Here is a 19,781-nt window from a genome sequence, read left to right on the forward strand (position 1 = left end):
GGAGTGCAGAGTGCTGGCAGAGATCTTCAAAGGTCGATAAGCCTTCAAACTTATCTGAGCCTCATCTTGGAGGCCCTCCTCATTGCAATAACAACACTTAAGCAATGCAAAATTCACCAGCCTGCTGCGTTTCGACATTTCAAAACCCCCATCCCAGTGAGAGTAGAGCTGCTCTCTCTTCCCCAGTTGTGGGACTCAGGTGCACCTCTTTGACAGGGACAGGAAAAGCAGGGGATGAAGATGAGGGAGGAGGAAAGGCCCCGGTTTTCACTGGTCAGAGGACTAATTAGAAAATACAGGGCTCCCCTTGGTACTTTTTTACCTAAATGGGAAGCGGCTGCAGACAATTTTAGCACAGGGGTGGTAGAGAGAGCAGGTGGGAGGAGTTTGAACAGCCAGGGCAGGAGAGAGAAAGGAGATACGCGGCTGGCCATCTGGTAACACCGCCTTGCCAAAAAGACAGAGGCTGAGCTGCTCCTCCTACGAGCAGAAGTAAAACGGGGCATTTCTTTTGGACTTGCTTCAGATTTCACCCAATCTGTGTAACGTAATCCCTCCATCAGAGGGATGTGCCTAGAACTGCTCAGGAACCTCCACTCGCCCGCAGCGCCGTGACGGCACGTCTGCAGTAGCCGGCACAGAACCGGGAGGGAGAGCCCAGCATACGGGAGGGGAGGGCTTAGGAGGAATCCAGGCGCTGCTTGGGGTGCAGAGGTGGAAGCAGGAGCCGCAGATGTGAGCAGATGGGCAGCGCCTGCTGTCTCTCACCCCTTCACGGAGAGACAGTTCAGACGGACAAATGCCTCGTGCTGTTCAACAGCGTGCGGTGCAAAACCAACCTGGAGTCCTTGCTGTGCCTCTGAGGTCACGTCCCTGCCTCGGCTCCTGCCTGGCCCTTCCCAACTCCAACCTCCAGAGCTGGGTGAAAACAGTTCACTTTCCATCTTTGAACCTTTATTACTACGGAATATCCAAAACAACAAAACCAACAACACAGTTACAAAAGGAGTTCACGGAGAAATGTGAAGCAGCCTGTGTTTGAAATGCTCTGTGTCACCGTACTGAGTCAAATATAAAACAATGCATATTTATACATATATAAAATATAAAAGGATCAATACATCAGAAATGTATAAACAAGGGCTATGGCGGCCTTCGTGGTATTTACAATCAGAGATACGGCAGGGTGGGGGGCACGGGAGCAGGCAGTGTCCGTTCAAAGGTGAGTTTTAAATGCATCTGTGAAAGTCTCTGTGGACAGAGAGCAGCCCAGAGCTGGGCTCAGCCCTGCTGGAAATGGTGTGAAGGCTCTGCATGACTGGTGGTTTGGGCGAACGCCAAGGCCTAGGGCTGGATCAGTCACGGGCCAAGGCAAACAGCGAGCGGAGGCAGTCCCCTGCCTCGGCCCAGGCTCTCACAGCCAGGTTAGTGTAGCTGCGCGTTCCCAGCTGTGAAACAGGAGGTCAGGCCCATTGCCAGAAGGGAATAAAATAAAATAAAAAATAATAATAATAAACTCAACAGAGAGAAGTTCCACGTTCACATCAATAACAGATCTTCCAAGCAGTCTCCGGCCCAGCGCCGCAGGGCCGAGGCCCTCCCCAGAGGCACTGTATTCAAGTAAAGGCAACAAGTTGAGGCACTAGGCTGAGTTCTGTTGGGTCAAACTTGCCGGCTTTGAGAGAAGTCCCAGTAAGTGCTGGCTGCGGCTCTTTATAGCTCCTTGAGGATGATCTGGAACTTGTCCTCTGCTTCCACCACATCCAGGAGAAAGGCCATGTGGTTGCTGTAGTGCTGGATGATGTTGTTGTCCATGTTCACCAGGATCCTACGGGAGAGGAAGAACGGCTGAGTCAGATGCAGCACATCAAAAGGTTTGCAGAGCAGCTTTGTCGCGAGGGCTGGACACCACCGCACACTCACAAACCGGGAATAATATCACGGCGAAGCCTCGTGGCACAGAGGTGGCCCTCTCCAAAATGTCTCCACACAAAATTCCCACTAAAGATTGCCTTTGCTGCCCTGTTATTGATCAGCCTCACATTATCACAGCCGTACTCCTCACTGCCTGCCAGCCGGGTGAGTTGGCCGCTGCCAGGCTGCTCCAGGAGCCCCAGCCCCATGCCCCGGGCGCCCCAGCCCCGGGCCGGCAGCAGAAGGCACTGCAGCGGCCACCTCACCCGACTGGAGGGGCTCAGCCATGATTAATTAATTAAAGCCACGATACAACACAAAGGAACATCCTGCAGAGCTTTTTGCAATTCTACCCTCAACATGCCTAGACCCAGCGTCGCTACACAGGCAAATTAATCTGGATTACAGCAGGGTGTGAATTTAGAGCAGAATTGCTCGCTCCTCGCTTCTTGCGCGGCCACCTCACCCGACTGGAGGGGCTCAGCCATGATTAATTAATTAAAGCCACGATACAACACAAAGGAACATCCTGCAGAGCTTTTTGCAATTCTACCCTCAACATGCCTAGACCCAGCGTCGCTACACAGGCAAATTAATCTGGATTACAGCAGGGTGTGAATTTAGAGCAGAATTGCTCGCTCCTCGCTTCTTGCCTAGGTGCTTTTAGGGGTGCATTATTCTGAACAAGCTGAGACTGCCTTGGGAGGAGATGGAAGTGGTTTGGAATAGGATGCCTTTCTCCTCTCCAGAGCGACCTCCCAAGCAGACGTGCCCTGAGCATTGCCGGGGAGCCCTTTCTGCGTGGAGCACACACGGGCAGGCCGAACGTACGCAGCCAGCTGGGCCAGCTGGTGGCAAATTCCTCCCGGTGCTCAAGGGCACACCTCCAGCCCTGCTGCCGATCCCACAGCTTCTCTGACCTGGAATGAATTACATGGAGACACGGGGAGAAGGAAACATTTCAACAGCTGATTTAAACCTGAGGCTGTGGTTCTGTGCCAGGCAAGAGCCCCTCGTTATTGTAATGGCAGTAACGGGGCAACTTTGCATCACCCCACCGTGCTCCCATAAATCAGATGTGAAATTTGTAACTGTTTTGAGGAAACAAAGAGAACAAATTATCTTTCTTTGCAGAATGCACATCCCCTCCAGGTTCCTGCTGGGGTCATTAATGGGGCAATAGTGTTAATTGTGCAATGCTGCACAAGCCAAGATTAAAAACAAGAAAAAGGAAAGGCTGAGCATCTAACAAATCTAACAGTTTAACAAGCACAAACATGGGGCCCTGGTGTTCCTGTGGGGAATGCCTTGGAGGTCAATGCAGCCACACCGGGTTGCAGCAACTGGCTCCTGCCCGTTTGATCACAGCGCGTCCCAGGAGGCTCGTCACAGCGCTGGCCCAGCATGCCCAAATTTCAGAGGTGAAGGGAGGAGGTCTGTCCTCGTGTCCAGTCTGTTCTGGTGTGAGCTGCGTCCTAGGGCTCAATGCTGCGCTGCCTTTTGGCAGAGCACCAAACACCTTACCGACAGGCTATTAATGCTGTCATGGCACAGTCAGGGATGGGCACATCCCACCCAGCGCAGGGGGAGGCTGAGACACCGAGTGTGGCACTGTCCAGGGGTCTTCCCGGTGAATGACAAACCCTCACAGCTGCATCTCACCTCCTGGCACCAGAAAGGAGCGGTGCTGGGGCTGCCTGGGGGATGAGGGGCCCAGGTCCCCCAAGCCCCGGATCCCAGGGAGTCTGGCTCCGATGGGTGCCCCCAGAGAGGCAGCGTGGATGCCCAAGGGTGGCATCTCACAAAAAGCCTTGCAACAGAGCTGCCCCAGTTATCTCTGGCTACCTTAGTGCAGGAAGCCAGAGAAGTCACCTGCGCCTCTTGCTACCGCACTTCCATCTGATTTCTCAACCACAAAAGATTCAAGGGAGTGTTGATTAGGAATCTGAGCCCTGTATTGTTTTTCTAGACCAAACCTCACCGAGATATGAAATTACTTATTATTGCTCTTGAGTCACCCTGAGACTGAGTTCATCTGAATGAGCTCATCACACTGAGGAGGCCCATGGCTGATGGTAGGTCCTCACCTGCTGTAAATCCAGGTAGTACCACTGAGCTTCACTAGTTTACACCAGGTGAAGATCTGACCCTCACGCTGTAACTACCAAGAGAGGATTGTTTAGGGTGGAGCAATAGGATAAAATTATTCAAATGAAAATTAAATCTGGGGGAGCAGGAGACAGTGTCTTACCCTGCCATCTAGCAGACTGGACAAAATCTTGTGTGTCCCCCACAGTTCAGCGATAACCTATGACATCAGCCACATCCAGCTTTCATTCCACTAGGTGTCAAACTTTTTTTTTATAAAATCTAATTTCCAAGTGTTGCCTTTTCTTTCCATTAAATACCTCTTTGCTCCTCCGTTTCAGGGAAGAGATGGAAAGGACATCTGTCTGTTTTCCCTCCCAATCATTATTAAACAACATTCACTACTTATCAGATCAAGTAATGAAGAAAACCAAAGCAAAACAAAGTATAGGTGGCCTCTCCCCTGAAGCAGTGCCATTTCCCGGTCCACCTGCAAACTCATCAGCGCTTGGATCTCTCTTGCCACGCAGATGCTCACAGTCAGCTGGTTCAGAAAACTCCAGCCCAAGCTAGAGTTACCTGAGAGGAGGAGTTCTCTGATGACAGCCTGATGACCTGTGATGGCCACATCACAAGCCACCACCACAGCTGACACACCTGAGTTTTGGCTCAGTCCTGAAGCTGTAATAATAAACTGACCACCCCTGTCCTTCACAGTTGTTCTTCTTTGAGCTCAGACTTGAGGCACTCTCTGACTGAAGGTGTATGGGACAGACCCTCTCTTGAGACCGTCAGTGTTGCTCTTTTTCTTTGGGGAGAAAATTTGCATTTCTGGGGCTAGTGGATGAGTAGCATCTGACAGCACCGAGGGCCCTGAGTTCCAGAACAGGTGGAAGAGCCTCCTGACAAATTCAGATACCTCACTATGGCCCATCCATCATCTTAAAATCAGGACCCTATCTAAAAACCCTCCTAAATGGGGAAAGGTTGCTCAGTTGTGGATTTAGAGGTGAGGGGGTTGTAACAGCTTCCCAGTTCAGTGACACCCCATCACAGCATGGAGGAGAAACCACTGCGTCTCCCCTTCCCTCCTTGCAGCTGCCTCCAAGCCTCACTTCAGCTCTGCCCCTCCTTGAAGCAAACAGGATAAGTCCCCTGGGGATCAAGTTATGGTGACACCAAACGAGTTGGAAGATCCCATCCAAGGAGCTTTAGGACCTTCTCATCTCACTGTCACCAGAAAGCAAATGCAGAAGCAGAGCTTCGGACTAACCCTCAGCTCCTGAGGACTCTGTTCCCTGGTTTTGTTAGGCAGAGGACCTCTTTGGGGGGCCGTGCTAGTGAGAACAGCAGGGCTGCATACCGCGGGACCTGTCATCAGCCTTGCGTTTCTGCCTGTCTCTCCCCATGCTCAAACTCTGGACTAGGGCCAGCAACAACAATGAGTTCATCTCCCAGGCAGTCACTGCTGCTTGCAAAGCCTGATTATATCTCGCTCGCTCTGCAAGAAGGGCTCTCGATTTAGCTTTATGAAAATAAGCTTAGGAGTTTATGAGTTGTTCCCTTTCCATCAGCTGAAGGGAGAACTCGCTGCCAGAGATGGGGACAACCCAGAGGGAGTTCTCAGTCCAGAAAACATTTCCGAAAGTAGCGCTTGGCTCCACATCATGACCACTGCCCTCCGCGGAAGACTCAGCGGCTGGCCCTCAGCTCATTCAAACTAGCACCGCTCCCTCTCAGCCATGGGAGAGATCCACATGGATCCATCGCTAATAATCACCGCGTTGAAATCATTTGAGAAGCCATTTCACATTTCCTGCAAGCCTCACCTGCTACCCCTGCAGAGCTGTGTCTATCTCCCAGCAGCGCCTGACAAGTGTCTCAAGTGGGACCTGCATGTCTGTACCGGGGCTACACAAGAGCCCAGAAGGGTCTGATCCATCACCTCCCAAAGCGGGCGTGAAGTTTCCTATTGTCCTCCCTGGTCTGGGGATGGGATGGCAAAGCTGGGAACAGACGCTCCCCTTTCAGATCTCCCCTCTTCTCCACCATGGCTGCCCATGCTCTTACTTAGCCAGTACAGTCTCTTTCTGAGCCAGGGGCATTTAGTCCCTTGGTTTGGAGAAGCAAACCTATATACCTCTCTGATGGCAGTAAGATAAGTTCTCCATAACCTCAGGCTTTTAGACTGAGACACAAAGAATCACCCATTAAACTACCCAAACAATTCCTCCTTCATCCAACTTCCTCTCCTTGGGAGACTTTACACTCTAAACAAATATAATACAAACAAGCATTATCCCAAATCTTTAAAGCCCAGAAATATCCAAGTTTTATATGCTCCAAATAGCACTGACTCACATGGCTTTACTTTTTATTATCTTGTTAAAACACTATTTCAGCCTATGGCAGGGTACCAAAAAGAATGGGGTTTTAGAGACACAGCATAAAAGCAGATGAGAGATTAGCTTACCCTCTTTTGCATTTTTTGTAGACTTTATAAATGCTTTCTTCAGGAAGCCCATATTTTTCTGAAATCTGTGAGAGAAAACATGGCAATTCTTTGTACTTGTAAAATGAAATTCCTATGATAAAAATCAAAGATAACGCTGAACCAGGGGTATTCAGCAGCAAAGATTCCCCCTCCCATTTACTCAAGAAAAAAGGGCTGAAGCAATGATCTGAACAGGACAATTTGAACATGTCTGTGTCTTGCAGTGGGCAGATGGGCAGGCTGCAGCTTGGCCTTGGTTCTCTTTCGGACGGCTACTGCCAGGCCAGAAACCTTGGGGAATAATCTTCATTTTCTTTCTCTCATTCCCTGGCCTGTTTGGGGCTTGATGCTTCAACCTGCTGGGCACAGAGTGTGCTGAGCTTTTGCTTTGATGATGCATCCAAAGGGATGGGAGAAACTCCAGAAAGGGTTTGACTGCATCTGCTGCGTCTGCATCTGACTGCAGCTTTTGCTGAGGTTTTAGCTGCTCTGCAAAGCTTTCCGGCCAGCAGCCCTCTCCTAGGCAAGTACAGTTAAGGCCTTAGGATGACAGGAGTTTTGTAGCTTTTTCACAAGCATTTTCTGTAGAGGTTTTTGACTCTTTATGGTGAGGGATGGGGGAGGGAGAAGATGGCAAAGAATCCTCTGTGCTGACATTTTTCAAACTCTCTATTTTTAAAAGTTTGTAAAACCAACAGAGCTTAAAGTGCAGCCATAAAGCCACCCCAAATCTGGGAGGTTTATTGTTTGTTTCCTTCCCAGCAATCTCCAAAGAGACGTGGGTTATCAGAGATGCTGCTGATAATCATCACAGAAATATGTCTGTGTGCTCCTCAAACACAACACAGGGAATTCCAGCAGGAGGCCAGAATTGGCTTCAGATGGCACATCTACAGCCTTGAGAAGGGAAAGGGTGTTTTACAATGGAAAATATGAATGTGTTGTCACAAAAGGAGACTTATATTATGATCTGAAGAAAACATCTTGCCATAAGGTGTGTTCTTCCCTGCTGCAGCACTAACACCACACAGCCCTTGCCAGGAGCTGCGGGTAGAATTCACCTGCTACTCACAATTTCCATTTCCATTCTCAAGAGGAAGCAAGCATGAGATATAAGCAGTCTTATGTCCAGCTTCCTATATACAAGTACCATTGCCCTTGTATCTGCAGTTTGTTCACGTGCCAGTTTTTTGGTAAAACTTACAGCTGTTCTGAGGCCCTGGAGATCTGGTGTCTTCAACATGAGAGCATCAAACACTTCCTCTGACTCCCTCCGCACATACAACAAGACTGAAAGAGATAGAGCACAGCTCTGGATCAGAGCTCTTTATGGCGTGTTCTCAGTGTGATGTGGCCTCATGTAATTCAAGATCCAAGGTGACTTGAATCAAACAAGACACTACATTCAGGAAGAGTTCCCATCCCAGGGGTTACCTCTCTGAGGATCTTCTTCCTTGGTTTGCTTTGGAGGTATCGGGTCAAATTCATCTGTGAATGAGGCACCACTCCGTTTTAAGGGCAGCCTAAGCAAAAGGAATACAGTACTCTCAAGCGGATAGAACAATAGCAGCAAACAATTCCAGCAATTGAACTTTTGATTGAACAACCAATTACTCCAGCAAACATCCAACAATTAAATATCAGTTTTGTAATTACAGCAGCAAAGTGTCTACCAGAGTTGCAACTTCCTGCCTAACGCATACAGGGACATCAGTGAGTGCAGGCAGTGGTTTTGGTATCACATCATAAACAAAAGCCTTTTGCACCTTCATGTCATTGTTTCTGTATTGATATCACTAGATCTAGATCAAGCCTAGGATAAATACTGGTTCTCCCCACTCTAGACACATTACAAGTGTGATTTCCACTTCATTCCAGTTTGCTTTACAGCAGTATCTGCCTCTGGTTACTTGGACCCTCAGTGATAGTTCTGTGACCATCTTCTTCTGTCTTTCAAACATTGTCTCAAGAGGAACAGCAGAACAGTCATGGACCCGACTCATGTTGGAGTGGCTCACTGGTAGGGAAAGAAATGTATTGGCATTTTTGCATCCCTTGAGACCATTCTCGGTCAAAGTTTAACACATACTTTGACACTTGGGATGCCAGGGAGACACTGTGCTGTGTTATTTTGCACCTATAGATATATATACTGCCTCTTTATATCAAACAACCATGACACACCCAAAGAAATAGAGCAGCTGATGGATGGGAAATACAAACTGCTTCATCCTTACCTGTTTGCAGAGTTGGGAACAGCAGGGGGGAGCACCTTGAAATGGAAAGGAAATATCGATCTTTTAGTTTGCACAGTATCATTGTGTGCCAATGAAGCTGGGGGGGAAGGCAATATGGGCACATTTTAAACATGATTTCCCTCCTCCCAGCCCATCATTTTTCCTATGCAATTAAACCCAAACATCTGTATGTGTTTCTTAGATTAAATGAAATCTGATATAAACAACCTATCTAGATTCTCCTCCTCTGCCTAGAAGAGACGTGAACGCCTATCTAGCTAGACCCAAAAGCAGGTCAAATCTCATAACCTGCTTGGGATCAAGGACCAAATTTCTCAGTGAGTTCTTGGGTTGTAAACCAGATTCTTCAAGTCCCTGGATTTGATGCTGATGTATCAGTACAGCAGCCACTGCAATAGGATGCTACAGTGTTGTCACAGCTTTTTCCCCCTTTTTGACAAACTGAGACAGTTGTTTCTTGAGGGAATACTGATGAGCACTGAAGGAGGCTGGGTCTAGGTTTCCTCGGGCTCAAGGGGATAGAGAAGGGCAGAGGACAAGTGAGAGATGTCCCACACACACAGGGACTGATATGGTTGCATTTTTCTTTCTTTACTTTCTGCTGATATTTTTCCTACCACTCCAGTCCTCTATGGAAGCTGCAGATGATACTTGTAAACCACAGGAATATCTGGCTGGAAGGAACCTGGAAAGGTTATCTTGCCCATCAATGTTGCATGCCTTTCTAGGCCACTCCTGACAGCTACGTCTTCAAGTTCACCACATTTCCACAGAAGAACTGTGGTTTGGTTTTGTTTTTTTACATAACACAAGTCATGTCTGGGGGACTGATCAGTTTGGAAATGATGGGGGTGACAGATGAGGGCAACAGGTTGGTTGTTTTTTTGAAAGGACTTACCGTGCCACACCTCTGCGGGTTTGAAAAATGGACGTTGGGGATAAACAGGACTGGCTGGGTTTCGAGGTCAGTCTCTGGCCTCAGGAACGTGATTTCATTCCCTCTGAAGCCAGAGAGCAAACAGCCTTTCAGACCTACAGACGGAAAGTCCAGTTCATCTCAGTTCAGATGGCAGTTTAATAGGCAACTACACGCAGAGAGGGGAAAGCGCCTGCCCCAAGGTCTCCCAACAGAAATATTAGAAAAAAGACAGGACCCCGCAGAACCAGGTCTTCAGGGCTTGCCCAGTGCTGTCTCCCCTAGAGAAGGCTCCCTGCCAAGACCCCAAGACAATTCAGAAAGGTTGGTTAGGATTAATAAAGGGCTTTGAGAGTCTTGGTAGGAGACCAGGCAAGGACCTGACTGACAAGCTATTTCTGAACGGTGCTGATTTCATCAGCCTTGGAAATACCCAGGGCCAGATCTTGTAGAAGTTAACGGACAAGCCTACATGGATTTCAACACACTTCGGATCAGGTGACAAACACTAGCACTGACCATTGTTGTTGGAGTCCAGGCATTTTCCTTTCCTTCTGAACTGTTTCCTTTCATCATCCCGCATTTTCCTCTCTGCTCCCTGTGGGGAAGGTAAGGGAAAAATTAGGACATTGACAGTTCTAACATTGGCAAGAGAGGGTTTACTGGCCTTCTTTGGGAGGCAAGCACATTAAGGTAAAGGCAGCCTTTATTCAGAAACACTCATCTTGGAGACCTTCTACAAGCCATCCAGAACTTTCTGATACTTATAAATTAAAAAAACCAAAACAAAATTTGCTTTTAAAAATTAAAAACACAGACAAAAATAGCTGTGAGAAGTTTTTCCATGGGAAGGTATCTGAGGCTGGGGAAGAACATCTAAGGAGATTCTCATCTCTTCTGCTATTTAAAACCTTGCCAAAAATAGAGTTTGTTATGAGGCGCAACTCCATATAGGTCTGATATGGGGAAAACTTTCTAATGACTCTGTTCTACAAAGGCCTCAGCAGCACAGAGGCTGTCCTGTCTCACTCAGCTGAGAGGGATAAGCATCTCTCTTCCTCAGCCCTGACCTCTAGGCTGTTCTAGACTCTCACAACCTTTCTGTTTTTTCTCCTGGAGTCACTGGCCATCAGTTTAAAATTCCTCTTGGACAACCTGGCGGAAAAGCAATGTTCTACCTTATCGCAGAATATCTTGATCTGGCAGACAGCGCGGTGCACCAGCTGGCTGGTTCCATTGCCGTAGTCATAAGTGTCTATCTGGAGGTTGAGCGGGACACCTTTCACTCCCTTCTGGGAGGAGAAGTCAGTGCTCAGGCAATTCACCCCAATAAATACCTGCAAATAGGAACAGAGACTGATACAGCTTGGTGCTGAAAACTTTATTCTCAAACAGCAATGAGAGCACTGGGTAGGAACAAAAGCAGCTACAGAGACATCCTTCCAACCCTCCCAGCATCAGCCAAGCATGTGAGCTGTGGGTTTCCCACCTGAGCACAACCACCAGTCCTTCCTAGACACAGCCTCCCCCCACACCTACTGCAGCTCTCTGTCTCTTTATTAACACTTAGGCTATCCACTCCCGTCAGCTCAGGCAAGCATCAGACCAGATGCAAAGTCTGCCTGGGGATGTTCTTGCCAGTATTTCTGATCTTTGATTTGAACAAGGGACCCTCAGACAGCAATGCCCTGGAGGAAGGGAGGAGGGCTAGAGTACAGCTTCAGGAATTACAAATCATTGATGCTCGTTAAATAAATATTCATCACACACTGGTCTCCTTTATCACTAGGATGGAGTTACCTCCAGTGGAAACTTTTGAAGAAAAGCTGAGCACAGATATAATCCACATTGTATCTCCAAATTACCAACTCATTTGTGTGCCCTTGAAATTTCCCCTGGACCCTAGGGACAGATTTGCAGCTGGAGAAGCTCCCACAGCTCCCTCAGCAGGGCTCTGGCTGAGGATTTCAGCCCTGAAACCTAATGTCAGATCTAGTCAGTACCTGTACATAGAAAAGAAAACCACTTAACTGTGGTGTGAAGTTTAATTGGAAGAAGAGAAGTAACAGGTGCTATAGACGACCCAAATACCTGACCCCTCCTGTCGCGGCTCCCAGCCCTCGCAGCTCTCTGAAGTCTCACCTTTACCTGCCCCAGGCCAGTGCATGTACAGAGTTTCTGCTAAGAGTTAAATCCAGTTTTGCTGAGGTACCCCCGAGGGCTTGCCACATACCTGACATATTTCCATTTCTGACAACTTTGCCTTGAAGACATTTGTTAACCTCTTGGGTTGTAAAAGACCGAGGTCGCCTTTGGGCTAAAAGAAGGGCTTATTGAGATCCCAAAGCAAACCAGAGTTTTCCCCAGCTACCAGGTTCAGAGAGATGGGGTATTTACGCTTTTCTTTTTTTCTTAGTTAGTTAATCTTTTTTTATATGCTCCTCTCAATCCACACTAGATACAAAGTGTTAATGAGAGACTCTGAAGAGATGCAGAAGAGACATCAACGTCTTTCCAGCTCTGCTATAAGCTTTACAGATTTTAAGGCCAAAAGGGATCTTGTGACCTGCCTGGCTCCCTTCCACATCACACAAGCCACAGAAGGGTGGTCAGTCATTTCTGCATCAAAATGCTGCCTTGAAAGGAAGGTCTTTGTTCCCTAAGCTGTGGTTTATTTAAATAGGCTTCACCTACATGAGAGTAGAGCGCTGATCTAGGCTGCCTGCTGCAAAAGGCTTTCTTCAGAGTTATCCATCAGCACTAAAAAAACATCTCTGAGCCAGTCTCAGGTGTACCCAGGGTGTTTATTAGCTAATGGCAATGCTTAAACACACAGACAAGCATGGTGTCCTTCCCCACTGTCCTGGCAGACAAACACTACCTGGGGCCACTGGAATGGCATTGTTTGGATTTGAAACTCTCTCTGTCTTTCAGCTGAGAAGTGGAGGGAGCGTGCCTGGGCCGTCAGAGAAGAGGCTAGAGTTTTGCTGTGGACCAAGGCTCCCCATATCCCTTCCACAAGCAGTTTGTACCTTTGCTTCTTCATGGATGTTCCACACGAAGGACAGCGCATTGTAGGCTAGCTCCTCAATGTTCTGCACTGTGTTGAAGTTTTCTTTACAGTCAGCTGAAATGCAATGGAGAAGCAGTTTATACTCAGGCTGCAAAACTGGTTACATTCCCTAGGCTTTTCACTCCCCCAAAGCCTGCCTCTCACTGACGCCACAGCTAAAAGAAGCCTTGTAATAGAATAGAGGCCATCCTTGATGCCACCAGATAAACCTTAGTGTGCATATGTAAGGGGAAGGGGTAGGTCAGAGACGACTCAAAGGTATTGGCTGGTGACTGCTATTTGAGTAGTGATGTTATGCAAAGTCAATGTAGATTGCTTCTAAATTCAAACAACTGGGTGTCTCGCTCTGAGCCACAAGGTGCTCAGCTAGATGGACAAAACCTTGTCTGGCCAAGCATAACACACTGTAAAAGCCACTGTGTGGTGGCAGTGGAGAAGGACAAGGAGTACCAAAGCCTTTTCTAGCTCAGATTCCTAGACTCCAAGAGGCCAGAGCCAAAATTGTTCAGCAGTTTCTGTCTCTGACTGAGGCTCTTCTTTGATCTATCTTGGTCTTCTAGCATACGTCCCTATACTTGGGAAACACCATCTTAAACCCGCAAGAGCTCCTCAGCCAGAAAGGATCTGAAGCCAGCAGATCAGTCTGCTCCTCCCCACTTTCCCCCAGGCCAGATTCTGGGGCTTCAACTGTGTTATTGTGTATTGCAAATGCAGAAAATGGTGCTAGAAGTTATCAACCCCACCCAGCCATCACAATCAGACAGCTCCGCTCATACCAACGTCAATGACTCTCTGCTTGGCCGTGGGTTGGCGGGAATGCCAGTGCTTCCAGAACTTGAGCTGCTCCGTCGGGATCTTTTCATTGTCAAAAACAATCATCACAACACTCTGTAACACAGCGAGGATATCCCGTATCAGTATATACAGCAGGCTAACGCTTGGTGCCCTCATTGCCCTTTCCACCCAGTGTATCCATGCACTGGCCAAGGGCAGGTTAGTGTCATTGTTAATGTTTTATAGCTGGGAAAGCCGAGGCAGGCAAGGGAAGGGACTTGAACACAGTCATGCAGGCAGGCAGCGACAGAGCCAGGAGCAAACCCAAGATGCCCTGTATGCCCCCTAATTGCACTGCCCATGAGTTTCCACTGACTCCAAGGCATACAAGGATCCTGCATTGGAGGAATGTTAGCAGTGCTGCAGCAAGCATTAGGTTGGGATAGCCTAAACGGAGTTTTTCTAGACATTCTCAGTTTCAGGAATCCTGTGAGTCTTGACATGTCCAAAGTCTAGCCCCTAAATACCACTCAGGATTGGAGGACCAGGTTTCTTTGCTGGGAATTCAAGCTCAGCTTAGTCTCAGGGGTGGCTCTGAGGCCTGGCCACACACCCCAGGAGCAAGATGGGGAGCCTCTCTCTAGCTCAGAAGTCTTCCCATCAGGGCCCCCAGCTAGTCATCAGCTAGGGAGGCCTTTTGTGCATCCTTGACCTTACTGTGAAAGGCTTCAACTACCAGGTAACATGAAGGCTGTTGCTGTGCATCAGAGGATTAACTTCCTATGAGTGAATCCATCCCATTCATCGCTTTAAGCCAACATGAGCCACAAAGCCATTACTCTTCATGTTCAGCTCTGTTCCCAGGCCAGTACAATTGCTGGATGTCTGATTACGGCATGTGTCAGCAAAATTGTCAGCTTGTCTCTTACCTTCACTTTATTTGAGGACAAGTGTAAACATTTGCTGTCTCCAGCTGTCCGCAGTGTGATGGGGTAGAACTGTCCTTTGTTGAGGTAGGCCATGGGAGAGTCCCCAGATTTGATGTGAATGGCTTTGGGTGACCCCAGAGTGTATTCAAAGTCACTTGTATGGAACAAAGAGAGAATGATGAATAAGCACATTCTGCTGTTTCACTCCAAAAAGCAAAACAAGAGACCTACAAATCTCCACCCCTATAGGTTACAGGTTACAGACACTGTACACACAGGAGTCTCTGCCCTGTTCCCCATCTCACACACCCCTACACCATTGAGCACCTCCCACCACAGCACATACTGATCCTCCCCAACACCCTAGGGAGCAGCAGTTCTCCAATATCCTCATTTTACCCTTTGGTTTTGGCTTTAAAAAAGTCCTGTACATTATTGTAACCACTATTTTTCTGTGGATGGCTACAGAACCATTGCACAACCAAAAGCCTAAACCAAACCAAACAAAAATAGGTACCTATGATGAGACTTTTACAACATCCTAAACTCAGATTCCTGTCTCCAAAGTCACACCCATAAATGGCTGACCGAGAAAGACTGTCCCCTAATGGGTCCTGTAGAAACAGGAGGATCTGCAGGACTCTGGCATCTGCGTGTTTATCCAGGTGCTTAAAAATGGACTTAGAAGCCCAGCTTCTTGAACTCGCAGTCTGGTGGGCAGCAACTTTAGTCTTTCCAAAAAAGATTTTTAGTGTTACACAGAGGAAGGTGTCACTGTTGACAAGCAAGTTTAAAAGAAGATTTTCCAGAAGCTCTGCTCTTGGGCATTCACCAGCACTTATGAGCATTCAAACCATGAGGCTATAGCTCAAGCTATAGCTGTTTCTGTGAGGGATCTGTGCAAGCTACCACCTGTACACAAGCCTTCACACAGACCCTTCAAGTGCCCTGGAGTTGAAGATCATCGTATTCCTGTTTAGTCACCAACCCATCACCTTTTCCTGCTCCACCTCCCCTGTGATGCCATCTCTGAAGATAGGCTTGGCAACTCCTCTTATCCAGAGCCAGGAGCGCTAGAGAACTTTAGTGCACAAATAAACAGCAAACAGAAAACCTCCCGCTCATGAACGCGAACTGCTGTCTGTGTGAAAATCCCCACGTCTGACAGCTGAGTCACAGAGTCAGGTGACTCAGGAGGCAAATAAAAAGTGGGAGGTGAAATAATGTTACCTACTCGGAGGTTTGATGCAGTATCTAGAGCAGGAAAGCTCTGCCTGAGAGAGGGGTGGAAAGGAGGAAGAAATCTCATGTTTTAGCAATGAGAGGCAGTGGCACCTTCTAAAATCAAGGTTGACTAACAGTGCTAAACCCAAAGTGAGAACCTAAACCTTAGATTAGGAAGTTGCTGCTTATCACACTCATCAACTGTCGTCCTCATTTTCTCTATCATTTACCCCATTCCAAGTAGCTTGTGGAAAGATGGTGCAGCCACCTGGATCTATCTGTAGCACGGGAACCAAGCAGCGCTCCCTGGGAAGGGGCTGTAATGCAGAGCAAACCCTCAGATGGAAGACCTCAGTGCCACAGCTCCCCTCGTGCAGGTCAAGGCGCTGAGGAGATGTGACCACAGCAGTGGAAGCAGCCGGCACTGGATTTACACCAGTTTGGCCAACAGAGCACAGTCTGAACCACACACCACTCAAGCTAAAAACATGAACTAGCACAACTGCATCTAGTAACTTGAATTTAAGATTGGGTTTGACTCCTTTTCAGTGAAATATTTCAAACCCTAATCCCTGCTTCATACTACAAACACTAAAATTCATCACTGCTTTGTGTCTAAAATGTCATGGAACAGCAACTTGCTCCTAAGACACCAGGGGGATGCAACTTGTCTCTGCAAAAGCATGAGATCTGTAAGTTTGCAATGGTCATTGTCAGGACTGGCATTGGGGGGAGGAAAGGGATGCAATCTTTCCCCTGGAAAGGGACACAGCCAAGCACACCGGAAACCCAGAGACCATGGATTGGCAGTTACCTCTTAACACCGTCTGTAGCATAACTCTCGGGGCAAGGTGGTTCTGGCTGGGGTTTGAGGATATCACTGAAGAGTAGTGACTGTAGACAAGTGGAAAAAAAACAGTCAAAAGTAGATCTTTCATAGCTTTGTCCATCCACCTTCTCCCAGACATTACAACAGAGGCCACAGATGCCACATAGACCCTTATCCTACTTCCAAAGTCAATGTAAAAACCCCAACAATTCAATGGGAACGGCATCAAGCTTCTAATACAAAAGCAAAGCTCCCACTGACTCCAGCATGAGCAAAGCCCGAACTAGAGACAGCCTCGTGCAGTACCCCCTGGGCTGCACGGCCAGCATGCAACCCACTAACGGCTCTGACCTCCTGGGGATCCTCTTTGAAAGTGCTGTCTGGCTGCCACCTCTGCTGTGGTGGGGCTACGGGGATGGTCTCGAAGAGGGAGTTCAATGAGCTGTTGTCGTATACATCCCCTGGAGGGACCAGGTAGTTGTCTGGGGTGGCATCCAGCTTGCTAGTGCCTGGTGGAAGCATGGCTGTCTTGTGAGGAGTAGGGACACCCTCAAGACTTAAGCCATTCTTCTTCTGTGGCTCACAATATTCTTGGGTCATGGAAACATTTTCAGACAAGAGCTTCATGAGATGGGCTGAGCCATCAAAGGATGCGATCTCTGGGTCGTACTCCATTCCGTGGCAGTGCCTGGTGGAGAAAGGGTCCTGTCTCAAACCAGGGCAGAGTGTGGACAACCCCAGCAAGTTGTCACAGCAAGAAGCAAGTGCCTTGATGTGCTGCTGGGAAGCAAACTGCACAGTCTAGCTGCCAGATGACCTTGAGTCAGCTGCGTACATCTCCTGCTTGATATGGGAGATCTGACAGGCCCGTGGGTGATCTCCACCCACACGCACACCTCTCAGTGCCATCAGCAAGCGCCAGAGGTGCTCAGCAGATAAGGGATGATCACATGGAATCAGAGAATATGGTTTAGACATGGTCTGGGGCTGCAGATCCAGGGCCTACATCCATTATTTCTTTATTTAGACTATTAAACACTCAGAGCAGCAGGGACGATAAGAAAGATAACTGCTATGTGGTCTATCCATCTTAATCTTTTTAGGGTTCATTGACACTGAAAATTGATTTTTTAAAGCTGTAATTTTTTTTTAAAGCCGATTCTTCTACAAATTCACAAACTCCAGGAGCTTAGGAAGCAAAACTCCCAGAGAACATGAGATCAGTGAAAAATTGACAGGGTCGCAGTATTCGAAGTGAGTTGTATGGCCCAGACTTCAGAGCAGAAAATACTAAGTATAGGAGCTATCGAGTGACAAAGACGTGTACAAAAACGCACTCCTCCTGCACACGGAAACCATCCCTTTGTGCAGCATCCCAAGAACTTGGTCCCTTCTGCAGCAGTGACTCTGTGACCTTGCAGACTCTGCAGCCCTAGCTGAGCTGGGAAAAGGTGGGTTATTACCCGTTACCATGCTCAGAAAACAAACCAACCCCTACATTAGCAACCCGCACACCTCTTGGCAGCATGAGCTACCCCAAAGGGAAGTAAAGCTGAACGAGTAGCTCCCACCCACCCTGCTTCAAGAGCTTCAGCTTCAGGTACATGCTGAAATTTCCATAGTTAATAAAAAACATACCACTGTCTAGAATGCAGCAGCCCTTCAGAGAGGAGAAAACAGCTTAACTCAGCTTACTTATGAAGAAGGAATGAAGTATCGTTCAAGAGACTTATTCTGTCAATTAGTTAAAAACAGACAACCAGAAAAGGTTGCCAAAGTACACAGAATTCAGGAAGGGGAACTGAACTCATAGTGGCAAATGAGCCATTAATTTAATAGTTAACTATCTGAAAACCTCAAAGGATAAATGGGAGTCACTGGAAGAGAATTCTGGGAGACTGGAAGCAAGTGGAACAGAAACCCTTATCAACCTAGGGAATGGAAGAAGACTTGGTCATTCCCTTCTTGCTGTCAACGCTTAATCCCTTTCCCCTTTCCAGTTGTCACAAACTAGGAAATAAAGACAAATTCTTCAGCTGCTGCAAATCAGTGCAACTCCTCTGAACACAGCTAGACAGATCCTCAGTTGTGTAAATGGGTGTAGCTCAATTTATACCTGCTTGGGATCTGGCCTAAAGAATTTTAATATATGTCTCAGGGTTAATAACCTTCACTGTTGTTGGTAATAACACTGTGCTTTGATGTCTATTTTATGCAAGCTAAGAGACCCATCATGCATGCAAGCAGCTGCAGGAGAATCAGACAGCTATAGAGAGCAAAAAAATGAAGCTAACCTCTTTCCTAGTTCATTGCGTCCCATCATACCAGATGGAAGAATCCTCTTCTCCTTTGGGACCTAGAACAAGGCAGAACAAAGAGTTTGTTTACTGCTAGATTTTATTAATGGAAAACAGAAGCAAAATTAGCCTTGTCTGTGTAGCAAGTGAAGTCTCATGGATAAAACACTGGGTGAACAATAAACACCGGGTGAGGACACAGGAGACCTGGGCTCTCTTGCTGGACTGCTGCCGTGGATTCCCAAGGTAACCTTACACAAGCCACATCATCTTGTTCTGGAACCTTCAAAAGCACCCAAGTGAATGGGAACATCAGTCCTGTTGGTTTCAATTAGGGCTAAACCATATCCACACTTCTTGAAGTTCCATCCTACAGCAGCACTGGAAAAAATATAAAGATGCTGGGGTCTGCCAAGGCACAGAACTATTCCAGCTCCATGTCTCTCAAAGGATTGCTGTTTCTTACATGAAAGCTGTCGGGTAAAAAAACCACCAGCCTGAGACTCAAGACACCCGGGTTCAGTTTTCCACCCTGTTCTGGGTTCCCTCTACAGTATAAAGGTGGTTTGTGCCTCAGTTTACCGTCTGTGCACTGGGGATAATAGTGGCACTCTGTGCCTGGGGGTGTTATGAGCATCATGGCATAAACAACACAGAGAGCTCAGTAGATGGGTACCCTCCTAAGGTGGCTGAGTACATATTTTACCTTCACGCTTCTCCTCTGGGACAAACTCCCCCAAGACACCCAGCCCCAACGGGAACGTACCATGTAGTAGTCATAGAGGAGGCTCAGGGCAGCCACGCTGTCATCATCTCCGTTCACCCTCATCATAGCTTTGGTGGCTGCAGTCAAGGGGTTCTCTAGGTAGGTTTTCCAGGCTTCATCTTCATTGGTATAGGGGAATTTCTGGAAGTTCATGGTGTCATTCTTCATCAGACGCACAGATCTAAAACTGAGCCAGACAGAGGAAACAGGGAATGAAGG

At 47.7% G+C, this 19,781-nt stretch overlaps 1 protein-coding gene across 1 annotated transcript; it reads right to left on the reverse strand.

Moving 5' to 3' along the window:
• Positions 1–1,713: 1,713 nt before the first annotated feature.
• On the reverse strand, positions 1,714–19,742 carry GRHL3 (grainyhead-like 3 (Drosophila)). The gene is made up of 15 exons (XM_009709410.1): positions 19,563–19,742; positions 18,794–18,855; positions 16,851–17,187; positions 16,485–16,564; positions 14,447–14,600; positions 13,520–13,631; positions 12,703–12,797; positions 10,849–11,007; positions 10,190–10,268; positions 9,653–9,786; positions 8,734–8,768; positions 7,931–8,019; positions 7,701–7,786; positions 6,476–6,540; positions 1,714–1,828 (listed from the first exon to the last, which is right to left on the reverse strand). Exons 1-15 carry the CDS (start codon positions 19,728–19,730, stop codon positions 1,714–1,716), a joined length of 1,770 nt encoding a protein of 589 aa, XP_009707712.1. The 5' UTR covers positions 19,731–19,742.
• Positions 19,743–19,781: the final 39 nt, after the last annotated feature.

The sequence above is a fragment of the Cariama cristata genome, unplaced genomic scaffold (assembly GCF_000690535.1).
Source record: "Cariama cristata isolate BGI_N322 unplaced genomic scaffold, ASM69053v1 scaffold10311, whole genome shotgun sequence".
NCBI lineage: Eukaryota > Metazoa > Chordata > Aves > Cariamiformes > Cariamidae > Cariama > Cariama cristata.